Raw genomic sequence first — 21,148 nt, 5'->3', positions numbered from 1 at the left:
TGTGTAGCGGTAAGTGAGCAGATATGCAGGGCAGGGAAAGGGGGCAGTGGCGGGAGGCTGGCAAGAGAACAGGAGGCTCAAACTGTGCAAGAGGTGGGCACACTTGTGACATACTTAACATGCATTTGTGTTGGGATTTTAAGCATTTGCAAACCAGCAAATGCTAGTTTGTGGGTTTACCAGTTGGAGGGTGATCTGCAACACAAGAGGTTCGCCTTGGGAATTCCACCACAAGAAGGTCACCCATCATGACTATTAAATACATATTAAGGTGGCCACACACGATACAACAAAATGATCCGATTTTACAGCAATTCGATAAAAACGATCGGATCTCCCGAAAAAAATCGAAAGCTTTTTTTTCATTCGACTGAAAAATCCGATCGGATTTCCCGTTTTCTTCGGTTTTTATCAATCCGGAATGCCAGATATTTTTCTCCAATCTTTCTAAAGATTGTATGGTGTGTATGGTTAGATTGTCCATTTATTAATATACAAACCTTAGCAATTTTGTCAGCATTTCCAATCATTTTTATCATAATTGGGGAAAAATTGAGCATATGTGTGTGGTACATTGGTCATATTTTTAAACGTTACACTCAGTTAAATTGAACAAATTTTTAAAAATTGTATAGTGTGTGGCCACCTTTAGACCAAGTATTATTATTTATCTCTTTTATTGTCTCATCTTTTCTTTTCTCCATTTTATTCTTCCCACCACTCTTTCTAGGGGTGTTTCTTTATGTGTTTCAGCATGACACTTATCACTATGTCCTCCTATCTGGGCGTTTAATTATTTTTCACACTGAGCACTTTTTAATGAACTCATTTCACCTCTATGTCTTCTTAGAGCCTCTAGCATGAAATACGTTTTGTATCATTAATATGTTAGAATGTGGCACAAATAGAAGTGAACAGATTTTTTTTTTAATTATTGATTAATTTTATTGAAGAAGTTTTTTTTTAAGGCAAAATGATGAAAATCAAAGGTATTTTTTTCAGCGTTACTGAAAATTAAGTTTTTTTTTAAGTGCTCTAGGTTATGGGTAGGTTATGTGGATCAAATTTCAAAAGCAGTTTGTGCTTGCATTAATGAACATTTTAGTGACATTAACTTGTACAAACCACATTTAACAGATCTTAAAACAAAGTTTGAATTCCCTATAGGCAGACACTACTACGAATGCAACCATAGTGTGAGTGATCTGTGGTAGTGCGTTTTGGAGTATGTTTTTGCAGGGGAAGGGATGGAAATTGAAAAAGCACCCCTAAGACATGAGAGCAGGTGGATTGATTGGCTGGGTACCCTATCACCCAATAAACTCAATGATGAGTTTAATTTAAAATGTTTTCTATAACTGCAAAAATGTATTATGTTAGTGCATATGTTTTGCATGTATTTTTCAATTTTGCTTCTTCTTTAACAATTTCTCCTTTATCCTCTTGAGGACCACAGGCTTACACCCCTGTAGTGACCAGGCGATTTTTTACAATTCTGCACTCTGCAGCTTCAAAAGTTTATTGCTTGGCCATACCACTTAGCAACCAAAAGAATCTTGCCTCCTTTTCTGCCCATCAACAGAGCTTTCTGTTGGTGGGATCTGACTACTGCTGCAATTTTTATTTATTTTTTTAATCAATTTTATATATATTTTTAAATAAAATGGCTATTTTTTTAATTCCCTCTCTCCCACCTTCCCTCCCTCCCCCCGAGATCCAATCAGTGTGATCACCTCTCATAGGCATAAGCCTATGAGAGGGATTAGATTGTGAGCCACTCGAGGGGACAACTAAGTGACAAAGCTGTCCCATGTACAGCACTGCGCTAGATTGCAGCACCGTACAAACTAAAATAACTTTTTTTTCTTCCCTAACAGCCTGCCAGCTTCAATGATGGCTGGCAGGCTGTTTATGTAGTGGAGAACTCCCTGCTAATCTCTGCCCACCGCTTTTGACGCCAACCGGCATTAGGTGATCCTGGGGGAGCCACTCTGTGACCGCCCATCAGCATTGGGTGGTCACAGAGCAGTTAAGGTATGTGCCTGCCCCTTTGGGGTATGTTTGTCTAAGAAGTTCAAGAAATAGTCTATTGTTACAGCAATAGATCTGTTGGTCCCTGATGATCATGGGCTTACTAGGTATTCTGTAACACTTGATTGTTCAAGTTCTACTTCACAGATCCATTTTAACCCATTCCTTGCACTGATGAAGATAAACAAGTCTGAAATCCATGTATGCATGGGGGATTAGTATGACACTGTAAAACTAAAAGGTTATATGCAAACTGCATGCCTGCCCCTCTATATGCGTGTTTTGTTTTTAGGGAGTGCTTTGCATACTCAGTAGTGATCCAATGTGGGAGATTTTTTTCACTCATGTACAACCAAATAATTGCAAATACCTTCTGTTTTAAGAAGTCAGGTTTACATCTATCATAGCCTTCTTTATAAAGGAGATTTTTTTGTTTCTTTCAGTCTTTTACAATCCCCAATTGTTTCTGGTTCATCATGAACTGGGTACTAAAAAAAGATTTAATACAACAAAATGATTTTTGGGTGGTAAAAAAATATTGCCTTCTAAGAAATGAAAATTAGCATTTTTTATACCGTATACACTCGCATAAAATCCAACCCGTGTATAAGCCGAGGTACCCACTTTTCCCTCAGAAACCAGGAAAAAGTGATTGACCCGCATATAGGCTCCCTCCCCAGTATAACCCCATCCACAGTAGCCAGATGTTCTCCCAGTACAAGTCATCCTCCTTCCCCATAGCCAGATGTTCCCGAAGGATGATACAGATGTGTCTCAAGATGTCACTCGGTGGCGTCAGAGATATGAGACACAGCGATTGCTACTCAGGAAGAATCCCCGATCATTGCACTGCTGACACATTGCTTGCATGCTCTGCTCCACAAGCCAGGGGACGCAGGTAGTCTTGAGCAGAGCACTCTACACACCATGTTGCAGGGGATGGGGGGCACGGACACAGCAGGGAGCAGCTGGCAAGAGCAGGATAACTAGTGCACGATCCTTACTCTCCCCTGCCAGTAACAAAAACCTGTTTCATCCTCTGTTCTGCTCCACTGACCTGCATGTTAGCCGAGGGGGTAACTTCTTAGCACATTTTTTGTGCTGAAAATTAGGCTTATACGCAAGTATATACAGTACATTAAAATTATTTTAGTAGTTAATAAAAGGCCATATATGGTCCTACTCAGTATCCTTAACTTTGTTTAAAGTGCACTCTGGACCGCACAACTGTGAGAATAACTGTTACATTTCATATGTAAGAAGTTTAGAATCAGCTTTTACTGATGGTTAACACGGTACAATACCCTACTGTATTTCTTATGTAGTACATGATGATATTTGGGATCTAAGAATAGCAAAAACAAATCAAAACTGACCACAGCAACCCATCAAAAATGACAGTTTAGTGTGTGCAAACTACAGAAAGCATTTGGTAATCCCACTGTACTGCACATCATTACTTCTTCTCGCTTTGGAACAGGTCAAAAGCTGCTTTCTTCAGAGACCACAGTAGCGGTCTTTATGACTATATCTGAACATGTTTTAACACAATTAACTGAGTGAAAGGTATAATCATCTCATCAGATAAATACGCTTGTGTCATTCCATCAACTATATTGAAGTTTCTGGGAAAAAAATAGCTAGGAAGTACAAAATGCCTTAATACATTATTAAGTCCACAGCTGACACAGGTTTGCTTGTGGAAAGCAATGCAATGAATCAAATTTTACAATCCTCATGCCTGTACTTTATAAGCACTTAGTCACATCATAGCCAATACCATAGATAAAAATGTTTTAACAGACAATTTATTATTATGTGTTATAGTGTAAGACTGCGGTCCAAATTTAACACAAGGTTTGCTTAAGTGTTTCCAATAAAATAAACACTGACATCTATAATAAACCTTTCAAGATCATAAATATTTTGCTCTTCCGCCTGCTTGTGTGTTACTTCTAACCCAGCAAATTTCATCCTGTAATCCTGGTTAAGTTGCAGTAAATCATTTTTATCAAGTAGATAATCCTTCAATTTTGCACTATGCTTATATTATCCGTATTGCTTAGATAGTGTTAAAACCTCAAACACCGTACATTAGAAAAATTTACACTTGACTCTGTAGGTTTGATGTTTAGAGATATTACTTTCTCCAGGTAAATTATTTATTTTTTAAAGTGTTAGTATACTCATACTTACTTAATTTAACCCAAGGTGAGAGGGATATGGAGGCTGCCACATTTATCTCCTTTTAAACAATACCAGCTGCTTGGCAGTCCCCCTGATCTTGTATCTCTAATACTTTTAGCCATAGACCCTGAGAAAGCATATGCAGATCAAGTATTCTGTTTTACTGACTCAGATTTTACTGGATTAGACATATGCTAGTTCCAGGGTTTTGGACACTATGGACTTGATTCACAAAGTGGTGCTAACTGTTAGCACGCCTGTGAAAACTCCCTTAGCACGTCTAAAACTTTACGCGCGCACTGCATAGAGCGTATAGCGCTCCTCGCGAAGTGCCCATTAAAGCCCATGGGACTTAGCGCGCGCATAGGACTTTGCGCGTGCAAAACTTTGCGCGTGGTACTTAGCGTGCGATCTGATTGAGAAAACCGGTGCTAACCTACTTAGCACCCTGGTTAGCGCGCCTAAAGACTTTAGACGTGCTAAGTAGGTTAGCGCCGCTTTGTGAATCAAGCCCTATGTATGTCAGAAGATCAATAGGACTGCCAAACAACTGACATTTTTTACTATAAATAAATATGTCAGCTTCTATAGCACTCTCACCTCGGGTTCCCTTTAAAGGGAACCTTAACTGGCGAGGAAAAATAAATTCACTTACCTGGGGGCTTTCCCAAGCCTCCTGCAGCCGTCCGGTGCCCGTGCCGGTCCTTCGGTGCCCTCCGGTCTCCCTCCGCCGCTAAGTTTCGTTTTCGGATGACTGCCAGTCGTCCTCGGGCCACTTCCGCATTCCTAGTCGTAAACTGCAGTAAAGCGCGTCCGCATAACGCGTTTGGCGTCATGCACATGACACGTTTGGCGTCATGCGGACGCGCTTTACTGCAGTTTACGACGAGGAATGCGGAAGAGGCCCGAGGACGACTGGCAGTCGTCCGAAAACGAAACTTAGCGGCGGAGGGAGACCGGAGGGCACCGAAGGACCGGCGCGGGCACCGGACGGCTGCAGGAGGCTTGGGAAAGCCCCCAGGTAAGTGATTGTTTTTCCCCGCCGGTTAAGGTTCCCTTTAAGTATGTCTTAAACTGACACTTAAGCAAAAAAAAAAGAAAAAACCCTTATTATATAATGAATTGTATGTGTAGTATGGATAATTAATAAAACATTAGTAGAGTCTCAAATTTTTGTTTTCGGTTATATAGCTTTTTTTTTATTACATTGTATCATTCTCGAATATTTGCAGTTTACAAACTACACTCTGTATTTTAAACTATGAAACAGAGCAGAGCTAATGACTTTTTGAACTTTCCTGCAGTGAAACTTTATCTGAAGTTGTCTTTCACCGTTTTTTTTTTTTAATGTAGAAGTGTTTCAGAAGACAGCACAGTCTGCCCCAAGTTGGATCGGAAAGCTCAGAAAAGCTTTTTTGCACAGATAACAACTAACCAGCTTGCAGGTCTTAGTAGCGCTTTCAAGAGTCATCATGAGTGCAGAGGGGAGATGTAAGAATAGATTCTAAGCACATGGTTCAAATAGAGATCATCACACACTGTAGGTAGTTCGCTAACACTATAAGCATAGCCTAACAGCTTATACTGTACATACTGTGACTGACAAGCCTGTGTCTCCACAAGGAAATTAAATACACAATACATGCATATCATAATATTGATCAGGGCTCTATTTTAAAACTTTTTAAAGTGAACCAGAGGTGAGAGTTACATGGAGGCTGATATATTTATTTCCAATTCCCTGACATTCCAGTTGATCTTCTGGCATCAGTAATGTCTGAACCACAAATGTAAAACAAGCATGCTTTTAGTCAGACTTGAGTCAGAGCACCTGATCTGCATGCTTGTTCAGTCTATCAATAAATGTATTAGAGACACAAGACCATGAGGAAAGCCAGGCAACTTGCATTGCTTAAAGAGAATCTGTATTGTTAAAATCGCACAAAAGTAAACATACCAGTGCGTTAGGGGACATCTCCTATTACCCTCTGTCACAATTTCGCCGCTCCTCGCCGCATTAAAAGTGGTTAAAAACAGTTTTAAAAAGTTTGTTTATAAACAAACAAAATTGCCACCAAAACAGGAAGTAGGTTGATGTACAGTATGTCCACACATAGAAAATACATCCATACACAAGCAGGCTGTATACACCCTTCCTTTTGAATCTCAAGAGATCATTTGTGTGTTTCTTTCCCCCTGCAGCTATCTTCCACTGAAGTGTCAGGCTGTTTCTTCCTGCAGAGTGCAGACAGCTCTGCCTGTATGTAATTCCTCAGTATGTGAAAGCCCAGCCAGCTCAGAGGAGGATTTATCCAGCTTGTAAAAGATAAGAGAGAAGAGAGAAGCTGCCCTAATCTAAATAACCCACAGGCAGTGTGCAGAGAGGGGCCTGGAGGGGGGAGATGCATCACAGAACCACAACACTGAAGAACTTGGCAGCCTTCCAGACACAGGCCGACAAGTCTGACAAGAGAGAGATAAGTTGATTTATTACAGAGATGGTGATAGTAGAACGTACTGCAGTAAGTCAGAACACATTAGAATAGCTTTTGGAACTTGTAGGATGATAAAAAACAGGATGCAATTTTTGTTACGGAGTCTCTTTAAAATAAAATAAATATTGCAACCTCCTTATCACTCTCCCCTCAGTTTCCCTTTAAGCACACGTAAAAATAAGCACATTAATGCCACTCAAACCATTTCTTTTCACCTGTTTTTGTATCAAAAATAGTTATTTTTAAATTCCCAATTACTGTAGACATACTTCAAGGACTTTTTTTTGCCTTCCAAACGGTCACATTGCAAGAGGACAGCAAGTTTTTTTTTAAGTATTTTTTTCTCATTAACTAAGACTTAATTCAGATGATCGATTAATCAGTACCTCATAAAGCAGACTGAGATGTGCTTGGGTAGGAATTAAACTTTTAACTTGCATGGAATGGTTGTCATTTACATAGAGATGCTAATTTAAAAAACATTACTCACTTAGTTATGGTTCCAGGCACTGGAGTTCCTGTCTATATTCTGCACTACCACCGGCAGTAGTGCAGAGTATATAAACAGTATATAAACAGGAACTCCAGTGCCTGGAACCATTTGAAGGTGAGTCTGTGTGCGCTGCCTTTATTCCTTCCCACTGCACTCTGTAATTCTGTGGGGAGGAGGAGATCCGGGGAAGGGGGAGGAAGTAAGGGAGGAAATGACATGAGGATTGGCTTCAGCCTATGTGACCCAAGATGGCCCCTGCCAGGAACAGAATTATCTTTACTACAGTTAAAATTAACTGAAATTAAAATGTGAACAGTGCAATACATCTGTTATGTAAGTAGAGCAAGTAATTATCTACTTGCATATGTGTTTTTTTCCCCTGGCATTGTAAGGCTAACAGTTCCTCTTTAAGATAGGCAACACGCTTGAATCCTGCACAGCAAAATGGGCACTACCGCACTGGCTTTTTTTTTCCGCTTAGGAATTGCATGGTGTTTGCATTCATCTGAATTATCCAGTTGCGTTTTCCACTGCAATTTTAAATCGGATAGCCTTCTGTTTTTTTTGTTTCACATGACCTGTGTAATTTCACAATTACAATTTATTCTGCTGCATCAGAAAAAATCATGGAATGAACATGGAAAATAATGAGTGGGAAAATGCGATCCCAAATGCAAATGCAGAACAATGGAAACCCAGGAGTCATGGGAAAAAACGCACAGGTAAGTGCCCCTGCCTACAGGATATCTTGACTAGAGGTGATCTTCCTTAGCAATAAGGTATTCTATGTAAAAAAAAGAAATGTGGTGGCTGCACTACGTCTCAGTACATGGACGTGGGTAACTTCTTTGGAAATGATGGCAGTATAATACTTAAAATTAATGGAGACAGCAACTGTAGAACTGAGAGAGTGATTTATCCGTTAATCCAGGCTTGTGGCTTGATATACTTTTGGGAAGATAAACCTGCAATAAAAATGTGCATTAAGGAACATCTATATGAAAGTGAAAAAAAAAGTGTCTAGGGCCCTGTGGCAGTACATTTCATTGTGTGCCATAATTCATCACAAGAAGGACTTGGATGCAAGTGAATTTATGTACTTAAAGTGAGTAAGCATAGGGGGATTATGATTCTGCATTACTAAAATGGAAAGTTACTTGATCTACAGCCCTCTGGTCTTATTTTAGACTTAGAGATACATGGATTTTTATGAAAAGTAAGACCATTTTGGTTCCATAAATCTATTATGGTGGTCATCTCCTATGTTGTTTCATGGTGACAAAGCTATCAGTGTTGGTGGTAACAGAGTGAGAAGGAAGGGTTAAAATATTGGTGGTTGAAGCCACCTATGCTCTGTATAAGCATACAGCCTGTGGACTCAGCCCTTCACAATGTCCAAGGAAGGTCTGCTGGATAAAACACATTGTCCAAGTCACTTGTGATATTGTACACACCAGATGGACTCAAAGTCACTAGGTATCACCAAGCCCTTCAGAATTTCCATTCCATTCATTCTGTAAATGGACCTCCTAAACATCTAGGGCTTGATTCACAAAAGCGTGATAACTCAGTTATCACCCCTAAAAACTCAGTTATCATGCCTAAAAGCTATGCATGTGCAAACTAGGGTGCAAGTAGTTTGCACCCTAGTTTTTAGGTGCAAACTAGAGTGCAAACTACTTAGCACCCTAGTTTGCATGTGAAAAGCTTTTAGGTGTGATAACTCAGTTATCACCCTTTTGTGAATCAAGCCCCTTGTGTGATATGCTAAAGAGACCTGGGTATCACTGGAAGGGTAGAGTTAATTACTGATATACAACAATATATAGATAAAGTAAATGTTTTTGATGTTGAAACCAGGATAATTAACATAAAATGGGTATCTTCCTGAGTAATGTATTGCATTCTACTATATGTCACTATAAGGCCTTTTTAAAATGTATCACTTAACAAATGTGTGGAAATCTTTTTATGCTGGTGCTAGGAAATTGAGACATAACTCTTGCTTCAACTCCTTTGTGAGCCGGAACCATATTTTCGACACACATGAAAGGTAGGCAATGGGGACACTTATGTGAAATCTAGAAACCCTCTTGTATAAGAAGGGGACCTCCAGATATCAATAGTGAAAAGGGGTCATTTTTACTCTCTACATATTTATAATTAAAAGTAAAAGGAACACTTAATCAGAAACAAATACATAAATAATGTTTTTAACCTTTTGGGGACCAAGTACTTTGAATCAACGTCCAGCAGGTGGTGCTACCGTTCTGACTGGACGGTGATTCAACGTCCGTGCTAACGAACTGTCCCGACGCGATCGTGCGCACCGGAGAGGGGAGATTAAGCTGTCATATGACAGCTGGCATCTCCCCTCTGTGATCAACAGCCATTGCGTATGGCTGCTGATCATGTGATCACTACGATCGCCGTTGGATCGTAGTGATCAATTTGACAGCTGCAGCGGTAGGGGGGGGAAGAAAATGATCCACTCACCTCCCTGCCGTTCCCGTGACAATCGGCGCCCCGCACCGCTCTTGCCGGCATTTCTGCTCCTTCTGACGTCAGCACCGGGTCCCGGCTTGATGACGTCATCAAGCCGTGACCCGGAACTTAGCAGCAGTAGGAGCTGAGATGCCGGCCGGAGTGGAGGGATCCGCTGCGGCTCGTCGCTGGAGTCTGGAAGGTGAGTGATTGCTGCTGACAAATGGGGAAACCTGGCCACACAGCCCAGCCAGACCCTGCAGGGATCCAGCTGCCTGACCCCCCAAACGCGCCCCCCCTTCTGCAAAAATGCCTGGTCCTGAAGAGGGGTTAGGGGGCCGGTCCCGAAAGGGTTAATAAAAATGATGCATAAAATAATGTCCTTCCTTTTATTTATTTTCACTCTTCTGTTTTCATTGTTTTCATCTGTGTCCTTCATTCTTCTTCTGTGTACTTCTTTATTAATACCTGTGTTTCCTTCTTTTTCTGTACCCTACTGTATCTACCTTCATTATGTCTTCCATCATCTGATTATGTCTTCTATTCTTCTGTTTTCTAACCTGTCTAATCCATTATAATTTTGTTAGGAGATCTCTATGTCCCACCCATCTCTTCTGCAACCCACCTTTTAAAATGATCAGGTGCACACATTTGAATTTTCCTCTGGGTCTTGCCATTGGTCCTTGCTGTAGGTTTCAATACATTTACGTATATCTTGGTGAAATTTATTATGCATATTATACATGTAAACAAGATATTTATGCAGCCTAAAAGGTCACTAAACTCTAGCATTCACAAGCCAATGGCCCTATAAGCAAACAACAAAAATTGATTAATTAAGAAAAGGTTTGAAGGGAAAAAAATTAACAAACACTAGCATTGTGGCATAAGGAACCTACCTTCCAGGTCAAGCAATGCAGCAGGCTCTTCTGAGAGCCAGCTGGAATCCTCAGCTTCTGGGTATGTCCGGCATAACCGGGTTTCACCACAGCACACTGCATCCCTCTATGCACGCACGCGTGCGCACCCTGGCAATCTTCAGGGATGGACGCGTGCGGCCACGCATCCATCTTGGAGTATGATGAACGATTTAGAGTGACTAATAGGTTACTCTGTTGTTCTGCAGCCTATGAGCTGCTCATCCTAGTTTTTTCCACCTGATTGATTGCCTTCTTTTTAAATTCCTTTCCCTGTCAGTGGCTTTAGGGTTGCTCCACTGGGTGTGAGTTTTGTGGATTATCTTGTACTGCACTATTTTGACTTCCTTTTGCCAACATGGATTGCCTATTACCTACTTGACTGTATCTGCTTAGTGTGGTTCAGGAGGAGGTTTTTTCCCCTTTCAGACCACAGTCTCAATTCCTTGTGTACATAAAACCTGGGTGTAACTGAGTGCTGGAACAACTAGTTTAGTCAACCCTCCGTTAAAGAGGAACTTCAGCCTAAAATAGATAGGTAATATAATCTCTTACCCACCCTGTTTTAAAAGAACAGGCAAATGTTTGTGATTTCATGAGGGCAGCCATCATTTTGGTTGAAAGGAGGTGACAGGGAGCATGAGACTGTTCTGTGTCCTGATCACCCCTCCCAGTTGCTAGGCAATGAGAACAACAACATCAGAAACCCCATCATGCTCTGCACAGTATCAGGGGAAAAATGCCAGGGCAGTTTTCTTTGATGGGGCGGAGCTTAGCTTCTGTGCAGCCAAAAATGAGGCTTGGATAAGAAAAACAAAGTTCTCATGCTGTGAAACTGTTAAAGAAACACCAAGCCTTTTCAGTGCTGATGAGTAGATTTTTAGTCTGGAGGTTCACTTTAAGTGGGGTCACGCCTGAAAAAGTGAAGACTGGAGATTGGGGAATTAAGATGGGGGGCACTACACCTCCCATGCAGAGGTTAAATAGGAAAAAAATTCTACCGACATATTTTTACTGTACTAAATATCTATATTTTAAAAATAAAAGTCTGATTTTCAGAATGGGCCTGTAATTTTACCTAAAGTTACACTGGTGGCACACAAGAGAAATTACAGTATTTTGAACTGCAAAGAACATTTAATAAAAATCCAAATGCCCTGAGAACTGTTTTTAAGAGTCAACCATTTTTTTTTGTGATGTATTCATTTTCTTTTAAACAGCATATATTGACTCTAAGATCTAATGTTCAATTTACTTATGCAAATACATAACGTTGGACCTGCATGTGAAACCAAGAGTAATTAATGCAACTGTCCATGCATTTTACTGTTTAAGAAAGGTTCTGTGGACAGGAAATACATTTCATAGATGTCTATTTCTACAACTAACCATTAGTCCATAATTGCATTGGACATTTTGTATCCTGGTGGCCTCAAAGGAATGTGTGCACTGTATATGACCTGAGCTAGCAGCATTCACATTATGCGCTTTCTTTGGTAAAAGTATAAAAATAAAAAATCTACCTCTTTTCAATCTCCTACCTCCTGACATCACCTTAACCTGTCTACGTATTTCATTTTCTGTCATTTTCATCTGTAAACATCTTTCTTCTTCTGTGTTCTTCTATTGTTCAAGTTCTTCTTTTCTTCCAGTTTCTATGCATCTATTCTTCTGTTTTTCTATCACCTTGATAGAAGATCAACATTTACATGAGGTGCATGCAATTTTTCCTCAAGTTAAAATGGTGGCCAGGAAGAATACATTAATCTTTGATTGGATGTATTTTGAACTGGAAGGAATCATCAGTATTTATTTAGCAGTAAAGCTTAATTTTGAATTAAGCATTAAATAAAGATGGACATGTATATCTGAAATGAATGCAACTGATCATTGATTTTACTGTTTAAGAAAGGTTCTATGGCCAGTAAATGCATTTTTTAGATGTCTGTTTCTAAAACACGAACGTAACCATTAGTCTATTATTGCAGATATACATTTTGTATCTCGATGGCCTCAAACGATTATATGCACTGTAGCTGACCTGAGCTGGCGGGATTGACATTCTTATTTTTCTTTGGTTAATGTCAGAAAACAATCTACCTCTATCCAGCCTCAATCTTTTTTTTTTTTTGTAAATTAACAAACCAGCTAGGAAAAATCTGCTGTATGAAGTGATAGTGAAAACAGATTTTATTTTTAGTATTAAAAACAAATAGTTCAAGCGTTGGAGTGTGGGTGTCAAAGCACCCTCTAGAAAATACTAAATAATAATAATAATAATAATAGAAAAGACACAGGAGACAAAAAGGGAGCCCAATGGTGTAGTGTGTCACAGCAAGTAGATGGATGAAAAATGGTAATATGAACTACTCACAAAGGTGGGTTGCAGAGGGGCAACCGACCACAAGAAGCAGGTGGCAGACAATTAACCCGACTCCACTTGGGGAGGTCACCGGGAACCTGGGTGCGGTCGCTCTCCTTGAAGAAACACAGGAAGCAGATCCTAACTGTGGTGAACCACGAATGCTCTGCTTCCACCCCTCAGACGGGTGGCGTGTGGGGGTATAAAAAGCACTATTTGGGTAAAAGAGGCGCCCTGGTGTGTGATAAAAGCATTTAAGAACAGTTTAAAAATGACAAGGAATTGAGGTAGCTTACCTCAATGATGAAAAAATCTTTGTAGCAACAAAAGATTTTTATTAGTGGCAACGCGTTTCGCGGGTCTGAGCCCACTTCCTCAGGCCAATAACAGTGCCAAACTAAATGAACAGTTCAGGATAGGGAGCCTCTGAGGCTACCTCAATTCCTTGTCATTTTTAAACTGTTCTTAAGTGCTTTTATCACACACCTTTTACCCAAATAGTGAAATAGATCAAGCAGTTGAGTATATCAGTAAAAAATCCTAGATATCTTTGCATGCATACATGTGGATTACTGTATATTATTAGCTCAAATGCAATGTACCAAGCTTTTCTTAAAGGGAAGGTCCGAACTGATGCCAGTAGAGGCCGACCTCGCCAGGTTTGCCTCTACTGCACCTACGCGAGCGGCGCTGTCAATCATGCTGATGTCACCTGGAGTCTACTGCGCAGAACACTCCAGATGACATCAGCGCGACCGAGAGCAGCTCTCGCACAGGGCAGGAGCAGTAGATGCATGTCGGCATCTACACTGGTGAAGACCCTGGGCCTGGGCCTGGGAGCAGAGCTGCAGTGAGGGACATATCAGTTGCTAGGGGCTGGAGGAAGCCCTGGGTAAGTAGATTTTTTTTTTGTTTTTAGCAAGCTCGGACTTCCCTATAAATTCAGTGGTTCTCATTTTTCATGTTTCAATCTTATTTTGAATGTCAGTAACTTGGAATACAAATTTTGTCTGAAGTAGGGAAGTCGCTTAATGCAAAACAAGATATGTGGGTGCTTTAGGATGCTACAGAGAAGAAAAAGAAAACAGGAGGCATGATGCACCTAATGTACTTTCCTTTTTTTTAAAAAAAAAAACATTCATTATGGTTCAGAACTCTACAAAGCATCAGTGATATTTTATATTAAGGAGAGATTTACTATGATTTGGTATTCTGCCATTTAATTGATATTTATTTTTCTGCAATGATACTTTTATACTTGGACTAGTGCATAGTGTGAAGATGTGAAGATAAGAGCCTAATTATACTGTACCTTTCCCCCAAAGGTCTGCAACCCTAATGTGTGCTGCAAGTGAGGTGAACTTTCACAAAGCTTATTTTCCCATTACTATGGCAATGCGGACTCAGGAATCCAGCCTTGACTCCTCCCTCTCCACCCTTATTCTGCCTCTATTCCATCCTCTATAGCAGTCTATAGGGGTAATTTACTCATTGACCACATTGACTTCTCCTCTATTCTCCTCCTTCATAGCTGTTCTCTTCTCTCTTGGCTAGCACTATTGTTGCTCTCTTTATTGTCCTTTAAGAGACCAATGGGAATCCTAAGGATTTTAGACTTCAATGTTAAATGCAAATGTGAATTTTGGACAAAAGAATTTGTGGAAAAAAAAGAATGACGAACAATCGTTATTCGCCCAGGATGTTCAGTCATCCCTATTTATGAAGAATACTTTGTAATTTATCAGATACGTACCTTCCCAACACTTGGCACTAGTAGTTAATCAAATATGTAAACTGTCAATAATTTCTACAGCTAAAGAATTTAGGTAGAAAAAAAACAAAGTCTTGTAAAAGTAATACCTTTTAATGGCTAACTGATAAAATTAAATAATGCAAGCTTTCTGGGATCTAGTCCCCTTCTTCAGGCATGTTTCCAGATGTAAGCTGAAGTAAAACACTGATGCAGGTACATAGTAAACACAAAGATGGCAGTTGTGCTGGTTACTGTTTAGCAGTTAGATGTCAGGTGATCAGCGTGATCTAGGATGCGCTCCGCCGGGCAGCGCAGGCGTACTACTCCGGGTCATTGCAACCCGGAAGTAGTAGAAGGCCCAGAGAGATTCACCCGGCGAACGGTTCGGGCCGTCTCTATGGAACTCCTAACAAAAAACCAATTGGGCTGATATGGTGTCTTTTTGAGTGCTATATAATATGAGGTTTGAAAAAAACTTATAGAAAGTACATTGACGTAGCTACAGACCTCGGGTTCCCAATGCGGAATTTGGGCCTGCCCCCCCACACACTCTACATTAAATAGCTAGGTGTAGGTGCTTCCATTATAGGTAGCCAGGAATAGGTGCCCCAGTATAGGTGGCCAGAATTAGGTGCCCCAGTATAGATAGCCAGGAATAGGGGGGCCCAGTTTTGGTAGTCAGGTATAGGTGCTTCAGTATAGGTAACCCAGGAATAGGTGCTCCCAGTATAGATAGCCAGGAATAGGTTCCCCAGTATAGGTAGTCAGCAATAGGTGCCTCAGTATAGACAACCAGGAACAGGTGCCTTAGTATAGATAGCCAGGAGTAGGTACCTCAGTATAGATAGCCAGGAGTAGGTGCCTCAGTATAGATAGCCAGGGATAGGTGCCTCAGTATAGATAGCCAGAAGTAGGTGCCTCAGTATAGATAGCCAGAAGTAGGTGCCTCAGTATGGATAGCCAGGGATAGGTGTTCCAGTATAGATAGCCAGTGATAGGTGTCTCAGTATAGATAGCCAGTGATAGGTGCCTCTGTATAGGTAGCCAGGAGGAGGGGGGATGCAGTGGCACGTCTACCAGTAGCCACTGAGAGGTCATCAATTACTCACTTCACCTCGATCCAAGCGCTGCATCTACTTACTTCTTCATGTTCGTTGCATTCAATCTCACAGTAACGTCACCCCCTAGGGGCAAGACAGGAAGAAGTAAGCAGATGCAGCGCTTGGATCACATTAAGGTGATTAATTGATGACACCTCAACGGCTGCTGCGCTCCCCCACGTAGCAGGTGGGGAGGACGAGCGGGCATAGGCGACTGCTGCGACCGCGGTACCTACTCCCCTGAGAAAGTAAGCTAGTATTAAGGAGGTACAATACAGACATATAGTAAAATGTAGTATATAATTTAGGATATGCACTTTTAAATTAATTATTCTAGTTTCCGCATCAAAAACACTTCTTATATCTATATATTGCTGTTTATTGGTATCTAGTCATGCCCTACTGATGATGTCACAGCGTAGGCTGTTAGTTACATTATCTGCCCAGAGCATTCTGAGAGACTAGGTATTATTTCTATTGGCTTTTGAATACACATTAAACAAACATTTTGCAGTGATGTACCTGACAGCAGTACAGATGTAAAGATGTGCAGAATGGGCAAACACTGACCAAATAACTTAATTGTATTTTAATAACTTAATGATGTAATATTGTAAAAAATATTGCAATTTTATTAATTATGCAATTTTCAGTACAGTTTTCCACTAAGGTTCACCACAGTCATTCACATCAGATATGGCCAATTCAAGGTGAAAAGGAAATGCCTTCAAATGCCTTGAAACAGGTGACTCATTGTGTCAACTGAACAATCTGTTAATTAAACAGATAAACTCCATTTGAACCTCTTGCTGCTTCTATCTTAATTTAGCCAATGGTTGCAAATAGCCCTTTATTGATCCTAACAATATCTGAAATCCAAGCACTACGTATACGTACTATGTTTCTAATTAAAATGCCCCCTCTCTCAGACCCAATATTATATTTAGGATGGGGTGCACCAATAAATATACAACCCTAGTGCTGAGACATTTTAATATTGATTTATAAATTTCTTTCAGCTATTTCTGGAATTATAAAAACTTTTTTTTATAAAGATGTAAACTAGCAATAAAAGCAATAACATAAAGATATGATAAAAAAATATATACACATTTTAAGTCAAACCCTAACCATTGTCCGTTACAATTCAAGAGTAGCAAGGAGTTCCCATTTAAGTGATATCAGGTATAAATCATCAGTGCTCAAAGTACACGGTATAAATTGCACATGCATATCACACACCTGCAAGAACTCTCTCACACACACACACACACACACACACACACACACACACACACACACACACACACACACACAGACACGCACGCGCACACACACACACACACACGGCACCACATCATTTAGTACAATCATTTGACATTTGATGCTGAACATGTTCTGTACTGATTTCCCAGTGACTTTGCAACATCAAACTAATGTAGATCAGGTAATTATCCAGCAAACTACTAGTTCTGTGATCTGTATAATAGATGCTTTAGTACTAAATTATCTGTAAAAGCACAAAAACAGTAGGAACTCTGTAGATATAATGATTAGATTGCAGTGTGCTTAGTTTGAAAGCAAAGTGACTTCTTCCAGGATACATCAAACAGGGCTTTATCATTGTGTGCAGGAAAACAGAATACACTAATGATTTTTTTTTCCTTTTTGATACTACAGATTCAGATCTTGCCAGAGTCTGAAGATACGCTTTGTTCAGTCTTGGATCTTACCTGGTCTCCAGTGGGATGTTGCTGTTTAAGACCCAGCTGTTATGCAGGTGTACGGAATCTTGAGTGCTTGTGGGTGGGTTGGGAACAGCTGGACTTGGCTGACTGCGAGATGTCATAGAACTCCTCTGGAGAGTATCCAGTGTCTGCGAAGTCTGGCGGCTGCAGGTGCATGCATGTGGTGGTGGAGGTGGAGGAGGTAGGGGCCTGAAAGTAAACTGGTTCCTTGGGCTTCCAGAAATCTCTGAAACACATAATGGAAGTACATTGTTAGCAGTATAGAAATGTTTACGGTGGTTTGCAAAGCCCTATTGCAGTAGATACTGACTATTAATGACAGAAATTTATTTATTTATTTATTTGTTGTATTTATAAAGCGCCAACATATTACGCAGCGCTGGACATTAATTTAGGTTACAGACAATATTTAGGGGTGACAAACAGCAATATGACATTACAGGAATACAAGAAAACCAGATCACACAGCACAGTATGAGTACAAGGTAATGCTTAGTCAGTCACTGGATGGGAGCATGGAGTTAGGCAAGTTAGGTTCACTCAAATGCATAGCATGGGTGCACAGTAATAGAGGTGCATGATCAGGTAGGACACAAAAGGAGTGAGGACCCTGCCCAAAGGCTTACAATCTAGAGGGAGAGGTAGGGACACGAGAGGTAGGGGACCAGAGTTCGGCTGTGGGTTTAGAGCAATTGTGAGGGGTGGTAGGCAAGAGTGAAAAGGTGAGTTTTGAGGGCCTTCTTGAAGGTGTTGAAGGAGGGGGCTGTATGTTAATTATGCCCATTGTGCTTAAATCCCTTTGATATCAAAATCTGCATTTCATTTTTAGTTAACAGGACAGAGGAGACATTAAAGAATGTTTAATTGCAACCTAGACCCATTAACAGATATCACAGATGGAGTAAATATTTCAAAACATGATCTAATTATACTAACAAAGGGGAATACCAATATGGACAAGACAAATCCTGCAGCAAGAATCAGTAAGTGACAATTGTACTACGCCAGGATTTGACATCAGATAAGTTAAATCATAAATTGAGCATAAATAGATATAAAATGTAATGGAAAGCAGAAGAAAGGTTATAATAGTTGCTTCAAAAATAGGGTGATGGAAGGCTCAGTCCACCCTACAATGGATTAAAAAACAGATCTGTTGCTTACAATTTTGTTTTCTGCTTCAATATGTCAATTTTGATCTGTTCTACATAATTTGTACATATTTTGTATCAGTATGTGTATCATTTTTTGTTTGATTTTCTGTTTGCAGCAAATCTGACTAAAGTCTGATGTAATGAAGATGTTCCTATTCTTTTGTGGGAATGGGTTTCTGTAGAGATATGTTAAGAAATCCTAGTCTTCTGAACATTCTTGTGGTCTCACTGCAAATATTAGGTCCTCTCTCCTTTGTACTAATATAACATATAGTTGTCATTTTGGTTTAAAATATATCTAATGGTATGCTCCTCTAACACATGGGCCTATATGCAATTACCTTTTTCTACTGAGGTTTCCCCAGGAGATCATTTTTGATCTTCTTCTTAAAATGACTTTCAGCATTTTGCAAATAAAGTACTGTCATATTCATTTTGAGTATTTTCTTGCTCGCTGGTGGCTTAAAATGCATTTTATTGATGAGGAATGAAAGAATCACCTAGGAGAAAACTCAGTAGAAAAAAGTAATTGCATATGGGTCATAGGCCGAGGAGATATTTTCCCAACTTGTCATAAAATGCTTTCAAGACACCAGCAAGCAAGAAAACACTCAAAATAAATGTGATGGTACTTTTTCACCAACATTTGGGTACTTTTTCAATTGTAAAATGCTCAAAAAATTTAGTTTAAAGAGAAGATAAAAGTGCAATTAACCATAGGTGAAAAAGTTTATTGCATATGGGCCATGGTGTTGTCCAGGTAAGGAAAACAGGGAATTGTGATACACACCTTCCATTTGAAATGCCTGGTGTGGATTTGTTGCACACATTTTGTATTTACTGTCACTATCTCAATCGGCTCCGATTTGTGTACCCTAGCCTGAAAAATAGTGCAGGTCAGGTTTTTGTGTTTTGCTCATGTTTTGATTCCTGGAACGGATCCAATGTGCCAACAATGCCAAGCGTGAACGGATCCCATGCTTAACACAGGATTCATTGACATGTCGGACAAACAGTGTCCATTTTCACAGAGTGTGAGCCAATCTTCAGGAAAAAATATAGGGCTGGGTTAGCGTGACCTAAGAAGGTAAGTTTCTCCCTGGTTTCTGTGATCTATTTGGCCGAATAAAAAAAATAGAATAAATCAATGTATTGGAGAAGATCAATCAGAATGTATAATAGTTCATTAATCTTTGTTTATGGCAGCAACACATTTTTACCACGTGAGTCTTTATTTTGTTTAATAAAAACAATGGTGTTTGGTTGAATTTAAACACATTTATGAATCAAAAAACAAACACTTACAACCCATGTACTGAGGAGGACAAGATACAATTCATTCATCATTGCCTAATTGATTCCCTAACGAATTGTATTATATCTTAATGTGGATGCAGCATACTAGATATGTTGATGTTTCAAGCCAGCCAGCAGAAACTTATTATCTCTGGATGAGCTTCCCACACACACACTCAGTCTTTTGGATGCCCAACTAGATGTTTCAGAATAAATTGGCCCCAAGTTGCTATGTGTTGGCCCAAAATACTCCCACAAACATATGAGAGGGAATAATCAAATTGTTACTGGGGCTGCAACAAAATAATTAGCTTTGTATTTTTTTATTTTTCTGTATTTGTGTTTAGATGTCAGCAACATATACATCAATAGCACAAGCTGGAATGTTAAATACAGAAAAAAGCAGAGTCCTGTCCTGGGGTTTGCATTCTTATTTTAACATCACTGGCCGGCTTATTATATAAATTAGCTAAAACACATTAATAGTATGACATATTTTAAGGAAGATTAAGACAGTTTCAATGCCTAGAGTAAACAACTGAATGGGAAGCACATTTATGGTAAATTTTAAATGTGCATGCTCCATGTTAAAAAGCCATGTGCATGAAATAGAGGCATGAGGAAAATGGGTGCCTGTTTTCATTAATAAAATTATAGTTAATCTTCATGAAATCATGTAAACAAATGTAAATAAGCATAATAAAATATTGGTATATATAAACAAAATTTTAGTACAACTTAACTTTATTTTAGTACAACTAATCTCCCACAGAACCCTCCCCCTTCCAATGTCTAACCCTAAAACCCACCTTCCTGATGCCTAACCTTAAAACCCCCTCTTCATAAGTTTATAATGTTCAAAACGATTTATTTCTAAATGATAATTTTCAAAAATGAATCATTTGTAAATACAAAACATTAAAAATGTTAAATACTATAATGTTCTAATTTTCAAATGCTAAAACATTTCAAAAATTATAATGTTGTAATTTTGAAAAACGAAAATTATTGTGCACCCATATTTCTGCTTTGGGCACCTAATGGCCGATGTTTGCATTAGCACCTCTGTTGGGGGTTAGGGGAAAATCATCCATTAGCCACTGGACACCCCAATGTCCTGCTTCCAAA

General features: G+C 39.6%; 1 protein-coding gene across 9 annotated transcripts in view; it reads right to left on the bottom strand.

The window, feature by feature from the left end:
* Nucleotides 1-21,148, bottom strand: part of TENM1 (teneurin transmembrane protein 1) — a 1,180,670-nt gene that overhangs the window by 651,249 nt on the left and 508,273 nt on the right. For all 9 annotated transcript variants that reach the window (XM_068251163.1, XM_068251165.1, XM_068251162.1 and 6 more), the window contains one exon: nucleotides 17,556-17,796. In XM_068251163.1, coding sequence (XP_068107264.1) covers nucleotides 17,556-17,796 — 241 coding nt within the window. The remainder of the gene's footprint in view (nucleotides 1-17,555; nucleotides 17,797-21,148) is intronic.

This window comes from Hyperolius riggenbachi, chromosome 8 (assembly GCF_040937935.1).
Source record: "Hyperolius riggenbachi isolate aHypRig1 chromosome 8, aHypRig1.pri, whole genome shotgun sequence".
Lineage (NCBI taxonomy): Eukaryota > Metazoa > Chordata > Amphibia > Anura > Hyperoliidae > Hyperolius > Hyperolius riggenbachi.
Note: the sequence above shows the minus strand (reverse complement) of the source record. Positions and strands in the feature narration are given on the sequence as shown.